We start from the raw sequence: 10,240 nt of genomic DNA, 5'->3' as shown, positions 1-10,240 counted from the left end.
AATCAGTGACGGGTCTTGACTTTTCCTTGACTTACTTATTCTTAGCCTACTACGCGGTTTTCGTTTCCAATCCAGGAATGGTTCAACCCTCGGACGGCGGACCACGGAGAGAGCCCTAATTTTAATTTAATCTAAATTTTACATTGTTCTTTTAAAAATTATTCTAATATAGGAAACTCTTTTCTTTAAAAATTATTTTAGTTTAGGTCTCGATTATTCAGACGCCGCTGTTCAGGGATTGAAACTGAGTTAGGTCTTTTTTACTTTGATTGAACCGCATAGAAGTATGTGGGTCAGTTGATGTTGTCAGTTGTCAATGGCCCGGTCACGCGGTATCGCGGTGCCCAATTGTAAACCGAGATGAGTATTCAGCGTTTTTACAGGAAATTTACTTATATAAGATTATAAAAGTCGGGACTTTTTCAACGTGAGCATAATCAATTTTTTTGTTACAGATACGATTTACATAGACTGTACATCCGTTTGCTCTTAGAAAATTGTTACGCGAAGAAGAAGGTAGGAGATGAGGAAGGCAGTAATTGAAAAAAAAAGCGAAGGTGGGGGTAGAAGCAACATTCAGAGCGTCGGGCAACGTTCAGGTAACGCTTCGTAGGTAGAACAGCTAATTGCGTTACACCTGCACGAACCGAGCGTGTTATCGTGCTCGCGAGTTTGACTCAGCATTTACGAGAAGAATCTATAAACCTTTCGTTTCGTTTCGTTTTGTTTTCACGTGACTGATTTGCTTTCACGTGTAATTGCCAGTTGCACGCGAGACAGCGTTGTTTGTTTGATCGAGGAAACCGGAAGCTGGCCACATGAGCCGAGGATCTATTTCCAGTTGGCAGGATTATGGACGCAGAAGTTGTGAGTGACTTTATCTCATTTCTTATCAGATTCAATGTGAATATATGATACAGAATTTTATTCTTTGTATTTAATAATTATCGAAATGATTTTTGTATTAATTAATATTTGATACTGTGCATTTTGTAGTGAAGAATTTTTAATTATTTTAAATTAATTATTTCGAAGGTGATTTAAAGATTTATTATTGGAAGAATATTAGGAAATTTATTGTGGAAATATGACATAAAATTTTATTGTCTTGATTTTATAATTATTGAAATTATTTTATATTAATTAACACTTGATATTGCGTAGTGGAACATTTTTAAATTTTTTGAAATAATTAGTTTGGAGATGATTAGTCAAATATTTGACTAAGAAAAGATGGTGACGGACATAAAGTAATAATCGCGTTAATGCTAAGATAAAAATGCGCGATAACTTGGAAGAGTTATAGAAGGTGAACTAAATGCAAGGTTGAGCTTATTTCCATATTGTTACTTGTATTATTATGACTTTAGCTTCACAGTAATTTATCTACTAAATTAATGGAAATGGTTGAATCATTAGGAACATGACATTAATAAATATTAATAATAATAAATAATAGACATTTTAATCTTAATAGAGATTATTAATAATAGTCGAAAAAAATGTTATCCTAATTAAAGGATTGAAAATTAAATTTTTGCGTGATTGAAAAATTGCAAAAGAAAGAAAACGTTATCATCAGTTGAAATTTTCCCGTGTAAACGTTTATATGCAAGTGGTGGGAGGCCACAGACCTATGTGTATAGGACTCTTCGCTGTATTGGCATTCTCCCCGGAGAAGCCTATGGGGATGGACGGGAATCCTGGACCTCACTGTTTTCCTCGGAGAAATCTGATTTGATCGCGACTGTACTACGATACACGCGAAACGCAGATGATTCTAAGAGGAAATATACGATTGCAGTGATTATCTGACATAGTTCTACTCCTGGTGTTCAGCGTTACACGTGTAACCATCGGTCCGATGAATTACCTTAACGTTTAATACGATTATTCTTCAACAGCGCATCTTATATTCTACCAAGGCGTCTTAAAGATTCAATTATTATTAATAATTTATATTTCATTCTATTCTTGATATTCTCATTCAAGGTTTATTTTTGTTAAAAATAAAAATAGAAGGCATTGTGCAATTACAAATTTTGATAGGTATGTTAATTTTGTTTACTAAAGTTATCGTAAGATAAACATTTGAATGCGAGACAGCCTTGAGAATAATTTTTATTGTAATTATTATCAAGAGACTTCGATTGAAGGTTTCAATTCGTAGCATAGCTAAAGAAAAAGGTGGATTTGGATTTCTTTGTTCTTCCATACGATTCGTAGAAAAATTGTTCTTTAATGACCATCCTTGGGAAGATGTTTCGTTACAATTGTAAAGAGATTTAATCTTGTTTCCTTTCCTTACCAGTTTTCGTCCTTCGACTGATTTTTTTTTAAATAGTTAAACACAAGAATAAAGGAATCTCAAATTTATCAGATTATTTTTATTAACATTTTAAATTTAACTATTTATCTTGTTAAAATTTCTTTTCGTCAAACATTTCACTTCAGAAGGACAATTCATTCGAAATGGAAGTTTCGTAAGCTTGTAAACTTTCATGCTTGGAGAACACACGATTTACCTATCAAGCTTATCGCAGGTTTATCATTTGTTTCGGTATGCGGTTGTTAAACGACTATGAATGGCCGGAGAACGTGGATCCGGTGTATTTCGAGTTCCGTTTGTTTTCAGATTGATCACGCGCCACGTGACATAACGTGTAACAACACAATCTCGTTGCATGTAAAGAGCTACATGTCCGATTCGCAATACGTAATCCTACGAAACACTGTAGTTATATACCTTCGCTCTCATCGTGTTATCATCGTTGATGAATCTTTAATTGAAACAATTCGAAAGCGCGAGTTCAGAGATGAATATATTCCAAGCAAAAAGTGTTCGAAACGGTAATTGAAGGGATTGAAAGATCGAACCTTTTTTTTATATTCTTATTTCATAATAGACAACATTTGAAATGAGGATCTATAATTAAAACAATTTTTGAAAAATGTTCACAAACTTGGGTCGCGTTATGGTAACATTTGTTTGGGACCAACGAGACACAAGTTTTCAATACGTATATACACAGATGCGTAGCATATTTGTAACGCATGAATGAATTTTAATTCGTTGAACCCGGATATGAAAACGGTTTATTTTGATTGACATATAAATAATGAAATGTGGAGTATTACGACAGAGTGTCATTTTTCTATCTAGGAAGTATGCGAGGTATAAATATGTAAATGATCATGAGAATGATTCGAGGACAGTTGGAGACACGAGTTGCGTGGAAAACCCAGGAATTTTCTGGACCCGAGTCCGTTTCCGGTCCCGGTAGCGCGCGCACCGAAAGAGGGTTTCCGGGGCCGCTGGGCTTCCGGGGAGACCGGCAGAATTGGTATTGCGCTCTAGATAGGGATAATCCCTTAGCCTAAACGGCGGCAGCCGTGTGTCATTCGTTCTTGAACCTTTCTTAAGTCAATGCGTATTAAGTAAAGAGTTCCAAAGCGAAGAATTTAATTTCTAACCCGCCAGCACTATCTGAAACAAGAACAGCGTTACTAAATACATTGGGGAAACGATTTTCCAAGGTCCTGCTCGTACACGCTGACCAGCTATTAACTTTAGCAGTCGCATAATCAGTTATTGAGTCGGCAACGTACGGTTGGCTATTATTTTCAATACGTTAACGACACTATGCGGTATGCTGCGTGGAATTTTGCTTCGAGTCATGGAATGATGTTTGACAAGTGTATACATATTGTTAGGTAAAAGAATAGATGCTGGAACAGAGCTGGGTAAAGTCCCGAGATAAAATTGTATTTCAAACACTGTTTGAATTATTACCTGTTGTAAGTTTTAAATAAAATAATACTTTAAATAGAAATCAAAATTTTATTTTTTACTTTAAATTATTTAAATAAAATTACTGAAATTTTTATTTCTATTTAAAGTATTATTTTATTTGACCTTTGACCATTAGAATACTAGGGTATTAGAATATTAGAATATTAATATCAAGCCTCCCTCTACATTTTTCATTATTTTATCAATTTGTACAGCTCAAGGCATACCACAATTCAGTGGAGGTCCGGTGGAATTTATGACTAGCGATGGCATGGAATACAAAAGGGGTGATGGTTGGTTCCTTTCGTACACAAAGATAGCAGGAATCGTCGTAGTATTTGTTATAGGCGTTGTTGCCGCGGGATTTCTCGGATGGTACATTAATTCTTTACCAAAGAAAAAAGTAAGTGATGTATTCAAGAAACACGACCATAATTGTAGCCATCATAGCCATAATTTTTTCCCCTCCAACTCAAACTTTGAAAGTTTGACAAATTTCAACCCCTATGAGAATATAACGAGAAATATGCAATTTCATTTATGTAATTCTAAGTTTGTACAGAGTGATCCAAAACACACGTTATCCTTCAAATGTTTTATTATTATACGTGCCATTTTTTTAAATTAAAATTATGTAAATAAATATATTTTATATAATAATTATTATCGATATAGCACAGGGGTTGCGTGGCTTCTGGATTACCCTCTCTATTAATAATTCCAATTTGTATAAAATTAGTATCACAAAAACTTTTCATTTCTCAGCCTTATGACACCTTAGATCTATTGAACGATGAAATCGAAGACATAGACAGTGTTAGTGAAACTTTGATTTCGCCTTCGGTGAATCCTTTGAAATATCGTCTCCAATTGACGCCGATAATTAATATCGATAGTGTGTCAGGAATAGTGGGACGAGTGATTATTGAATTTCGAGTAAACGACGCAACAAGTTTAAATAATCTATCTTTAAATGCCAAAAATATCTCAGTGGAGAATTATAAATTATTGTTGCTGGATCCTGAAAAAGGCAGGGAAGAATCCAGAAGAAGACTGGACAATGATGAAGCCAACTATAGTAGTCAAGAAAACAATCGAACGCTTGGTAAATTGTTTTTTTTTAATAACGATAATATAGGATTATTTCTAAATATAAATTAAACAATTCGTAATGAAAGTTCATTTATTTACAGCTGTTCGTGCTATGCATTCCGTAGAAAATGACGATTTAGTAACAGTATCAGATAATGAAACAACGGTGTTTGAAAAAAATGTTGAAACAACTCCGATAAATAATGATTCTTTTCGTTACCCTAATCAGAATAAAGATCCAAATCTTTCGGATAGCAACAGCTTCTCGGAAATTGAAATTACAGAGTATAGAATAGAAGATGAGAAAGATATTCACACGATTCAATTAGCAAATCGATTGAAAGAAGGAATTTATTTCTTAGAAATCAATTATCAAATTGTGATCAATGAAAATGCATTTTTTATTACAAATTGTTGTTCATCCGAGGAAGAACGGTGAGCAGATAGTAGTAAAAATTCATAGATAGATAAATGTAGTAATTGAAAAAGATTCTTATTATTTATCAGGTGGTTTATGGGAACAAAATTAAAACGATCAGGAGCTCGATACCTTTTTCCAGTGTTTGACGACACGTTGCATAAGTCAATATTTTCCGTGTCTGTAATACATTTCAGAGAATCGAGAGTCCTCTCGAATATGCCCCTTAGGACATTAAGAGATACGTGAGTAACAGTGATTAATAAATTTTAATTTTTTTTTAATACCACTCTTATTAAACACTAAATACTGAATATTAGCGCTAAGAATTAAATATCAGAGAATACTTAAAATCCTCAAATCTGTATAGAGGAAATCGTAATAACTAGTTTCATGATTATATTATTTCAAGTTCAAATGTATCGGTGGTAATTGACACCTTTGACGAGTCTCCGCCTATCTCGCCCCATAATCTGGCTTTTCTAATGGGTCACTTCGAGTCCATAGGGGTGACATTCGCAGGAAATTCCGACGTGGTGGCTACATTTTGGGGTGAATCGAACAGACAGTCGCAAGGAATTTACGTTTTTGATAAATTCAGTCTAGCTGTTACTAATTTAATTGACGTGTTCTCGATGCCATATCCTTTACCCAAGTTGGATGTGGTAGGTTTACCCTCAGGAATCGACGAAAATATGGCTAATCCAGGACTAATTGAAATGAAGTAAGAACCTCCTTTGTTCTTTTTTCACTTCCTTTTAATTTCCAAAACTATGAAAATCATGAAAATCATCAGGGGACAAAAATACAGTTGAACAATATTTATTAATTCTATTAATGGTAATAAAATTTTTAAAAGACAGTCGCTGTTTTATGCCACCGAAAATTCCTCAATGGCTCTAAAAACCAATGCTCTAAGGGTCCTCGTCGATTTGCTGCAGCAGCAATGGACCAGCGAGTTCACGAATGTGAATCGAACAGATGCATGGATCTTCGAGGGATCGATGATCTACTTTCAACAGGAAATCGTTCGAAAGGCAAGCGATCGGATCATGTAAAAGTAAAATGAAAAACCGTTTTGATAAAATTCCATTTCCAGATAGATTCGTTATCGATCGACTTCTTCGTCGGCGACATTCAATCGCATTCCATGGAGATCGATGAGTACAGTATCTCGAGACCTCTTCACGAAAACGTTAATCATCGATCGTTGCACATGCTCGATGATGAGTATGCGAAAGGTAAACGAATGAACCGATTCAGCGTTAACACCTTATCGATGGACGACGCTTTTTATGGCAAATTGAAATTATAAATTTTGCTAAACGACACGTTGCCTACCAGTTCATTCGCTATTTAATCAGGCTTCTTTAGGAAAAGTACTAAACCAGCGACCTTTTTATAAATACCTACCATCGACACCAAAAATGTTGAATTTCCAGTTTTTTATTTTTATATCTCTATGTTAGATATAAGTAACAACCGAATTGGTCTCATCGATAAGGTGTTAAATTTTGGAGATACCGTTAGTTAAGAATGGTTTAGCATTTTTGAATTGCTTCTTGTAGGTGCATGTCTGATACGCATGTTGCATGGCGCGATAAACGATACAGCGTTTAGGAACGGCTACAAGAAACTGATAAGCAGGTGGTGGGTATATATCGTTCGCGAGGAATTTTCAGCGTTTCATATCTTTTCTTTGTTACCTATTTCTAATGGGTTCGGATCCACTTGGGTAGATATATTCACACCGGCAGAAGCAGGAATTAAATATCCAATTTTGAATTATTTATATTAGACTCTCGTTATATTGCCGCTTCTATGTAACGCGTCTACTGTATTCGTTTATTTATAAAATTTTTCTGATTATGGTCCCTAATGATTGACGTTGAAATACAAATTAAAGCTACAATCTACGATTAATCAACACCTCTACGAATAATAATAGCGTTTTAATATTTTTCCTCTTGTTATTTTCCGTTTATTACCTTAATTAATCACAGAGTGATGCGTATATCAAGATGCAATGCGAGAAAATTCTGTTACCTGAATAATTGTGTAGTAACGTTCATTTTACGTAATTACGAACATTCCATTAGTAATTATTCCTTATCTTCGAAGATTTAGTAACGAATAAGATTTTGTTATTCCTTTAGGAAATATAATACTACCGAGGTTGCTGATTTTTTGAACTTCATGCAAGAAGAAGCGACTGAATTGCCTTCTGAAATGTCGTTGGAGGAAGCAATGAATTCTTGGATTTTTCAAGGTGGATACCCACTAATCACTGTTATTAGAAATTATGAAAAAGGATCTGCCATTCTTTATCAGGTAATACAGAACGTTTAATACCACCAAGGTATTTTAATATCAAGTTTTTAATGATATTTTGGATTTTTTAAATTATTTATAATTTTAGGAGCAATTTACTTTGGACAGGCCACTGGAAAGTATTTCCAAATTTTGGCACGTCCCCCTTGATTACATCCAAGAAGATGGTGACTGGTCGTCTCCCACAAAAATATGGTTTCAATCGGAACCAAAAATTAAGTTAGATAATATTAATTTAAACGAATCATGGATCCTATTTAACATAAACAAAACGGGTATGTTTTTTATTTAACATGAACAAAATAGATCGACTCCCATGTTTCTTAAGAATTCTTTATCCGATATTCTTGAAGGCTATTACCGTGTCCATTACGACGAAAGAAATTGGAAGCTGTTGAAAATGGTGCTGCAAGATAACCATGAGCTGTTTCCACCAGAAACTAGAGCATCACTTATAGATGACGTTTTCAGTTTGGCTGCGGTGGGCTTAATGAAATACGAAGCTGTATTCGATTTTATTAAATATATGCAAACGAAGGAAAGGCATTATCTACCTTGGACTGTGCTGATGCGACATACTTTTAGATTAAACAGACTTTTGTACGAAACTACCGCCTTCAGTGACTTTCAGGTCAATAGATAAAAGAATTTTTCAACAAAATTGATATTTATATTTTTTATTATTTCTGATGAAAATGAAAATGAAGGAACAGTGGACACGTAGAAGACTTTGTAGTTTATCTATTTTTCAGGTATTCATGATAAAATTCGTGTCACCATTGTACAATGAAGTGGGATCGACGCTGAAAGAAGGTTCACAGCTGCCACTGGTTGCTGTAAAAATGGCGTGCATGTTCGAGCATCCTCAGTGTCTAAACTGGACGAATAATGTCTTTGAGAATACAAAGAATGACACTGAACTTTATGAAATGTAAGTTTAAATAATATTTCAATAAAACAGACGCGACAGTTCAAGTTTTCTTGAACTACTCTCTTTTGAGCGATAGCTAAAGGGTTTAAATTTAGCGATTCCGTAATTCAAAGATCCTGAGGTGAAGAAGCAATATTTTCTCATGATTCTTTTTTAAAAATATTCATTGTACAATTATGCAGCGCCGTACAGAGCCAGATTTTGCTCCTCTCTACTTTATTGATCGGCTCTCGGTTTCTATTAAATTGTTTTTCAGTGTTCCTTCGCATGTTCGTGAAACCTTCTATTGCACTGTTGCTCGTTACGGAACACGAAGGGAATGGAGTTATTTCACGGAAAGGATAACGTTAACGGAAGACGAAGAGGAGAAGAAACGATTGTTATCGGCGTATGCTTGTTTCCAAGCTCCGTGGATCTTACAATCGTGAGTAAATTTATTTTGTGATCACTTTACAAAGCTGTTTCACTTCTTTTTCCGAAAAACAAAATTTATTGTAATAACGGTGCTAATAAAAAATTGTTCATCAAGCACTTAGGAAGTAGATACACGAAAAATATTTAAATTCCATTAGATGAAATTGGAAAAATTGATTACCCTTATTTTAATGCATAACATTATTTCATTTTCATTTTAATCAGCATTTTGAACGAAATCGTTCATGAAGAACTATTCCAAGAGGATGAAATAGCAGTAATTTTAAAGTCGTTCCCTCGAAATCCAGCAGCAGCTCAAGCTGCGTCTCGATTCGTTCGTGCAAATTGGCATGAAATTACCCAAAGGTATTTTAAAATTTTTCCAAGATAAAAAGAAAATGTTTGTAAACGATGAAATCGCGTTTAACAACATTATTTTGTTAATTTAGGTTTCCTGGATCTTATTCGTTGCTGAGAACTTTTGTGTTATCAATGATTAATGGTGTTACCACAGAACAAGATTTAGAAGATGTAAGAAAATATTGAAATTAAGTTTGCAGTCTTTCAATGATTTTGTATATTTATTTATAGTATTTTTATTTTATTAAATATTTTAGCTTCAACTATTTAGGGAGAATAATTACGAAAGTATGAAAGGAGCAAGGTATGGAGCAGCACTTGTTGAAGCGAATGGAAATTTTGGGACGTTGTGGTTGAAAAGTTTTTTGCCTGAATTTGAAAAATTACTGAAAGAAGAAATCATTGATGAAGCTTAAACTTCCTGAGAGTAACTAATTACTGTAAGTGAACACATTTCCAAATTTCTAAATTTCTAAATAATATCCAAAATTTTCAAAAATATTTTGTAAATTTATTCTTTATTCATTTACAGTTGATCAAAAATGATTCGCGCAAGAACAGTGCGATTTTAGTATACAATGTAAAAGAAATAACATTTAGAAAATAAATTTATTATTAGATGCTTTGTCTGCAGTAATTTGGGGATGCATTTGACGGCGGAACAAAGCAGCAGCAGTAACAGGTATGGCGGGGGGTTGTTCTCCTACAGCAGGCCTGGGCAACATCGGTTCCCCCACTCCTAGTATACCGGCTCCTCCACTACTAATCTATCGGTTCCCCCACTCCTAGTACGCCGGTTCCGCCACTACTAGTCTACCCGTTCCCCCCACTCCTAGTATGCCGGTTCCGCCACTACTAGCTACCCGTTCCCCCCACTCCTAGTACGCCGGTTCCGCCACTA

The 10,240-nt window shown here is 34.6% G+C and overlaps 1 protein-coding gene across 2 annotated transcripts; it reads left to right on the top strand.

The window, feature by feature from the left end:
- Positions 1–190: 190 nt before the first annotated feature.
- Positions 191–9,961, top strand: LOC114872235 (thyrotropin-releasing hormone-degrading ectoenzyme-like). 2 transcript variants are annotated; one of them, XM_029179243.2, is made up of 18 exons: positions 191–867; positions 4,009–4,196; positions 4,559–4,898; positions 4,987–5,320; positions 5,393–5,548; positions 5,716–6,027; positions 6,163–6,340; positions 6,403–6,544; positions 6,872–6,953; positions 7,460–7,634; positions 7,723–7,909; positions 7,988–8,265; positions 8,387–8,565; positions 8,822–8,989; positions 9,205–9,345; positions 9,429–9,510; positions 9,597–9,779; positions 9,872–9,961. In XM_029179243.2, the coding sequence occupies exons 1-17, from the start codon at positions 819–821 to the stop codon at positions 9,753–9,755; spliced, it is 3,150 nt and encodes a 1,049-aa protein (XP_029035076.2). In that variant the 5' UTR covers positions 191–818; the 3' UTR covers positions 9,756–9,779; positions 9,872–9,961. The 2 variants fall into 2 exon arrangements, with proteins under 2 accessions (XP_029035076.2, XP_029035077.2); XM_029179244.2 differs by lacking the exon at positions 191–867 and adding an exon at positions 3,428–3,798.
- The last annotated feature ends 279 nt before the right edge of the window (positions 9,962–10,240 follow it).

The sequence above is a fragment of the Osmia bicornis genome, chromosome 16 (assembly GCF_907164935.1).
Source record: "Osmia bicornis bicornis chromosome 16, iOsmBic2.1, whole genome shotgun sequence".
Classification (NCBI taxonomy): Eukaryota; Metazoa; Arthropoda; class Insecta; order Hymenoptera; family Megachilidae; genus Osmia; species Osmia bicornis.
This window is presented reverse-complemented; position numbering and strand designations above follow the sequence as displayed.

Bases quoted from the DNA above. Each gene is read 5' to 3' on its own strand.
- LOC114872235 (XM_029179243.2), top strand. From the start codon at position 819: ATGAGCCGAGGATCTATTTCCAGTTGGCAGGATTATGGACGCAGAAGT. The intron at 7,910-7,987 runs GTATGTTTTTTA...ATATTCTTGAAG, and splicing joins ATTTAACATAAACAAAACGG to GCTATTACCGTGTCCATTAC. The intron at 9,511-9,596 runs GTAAGAAAATAT...TAAATATTTTAG, and splicing joins CAGAACAAGATTTAGAAGAT to CTTCAACTATTTAGGGAGAA.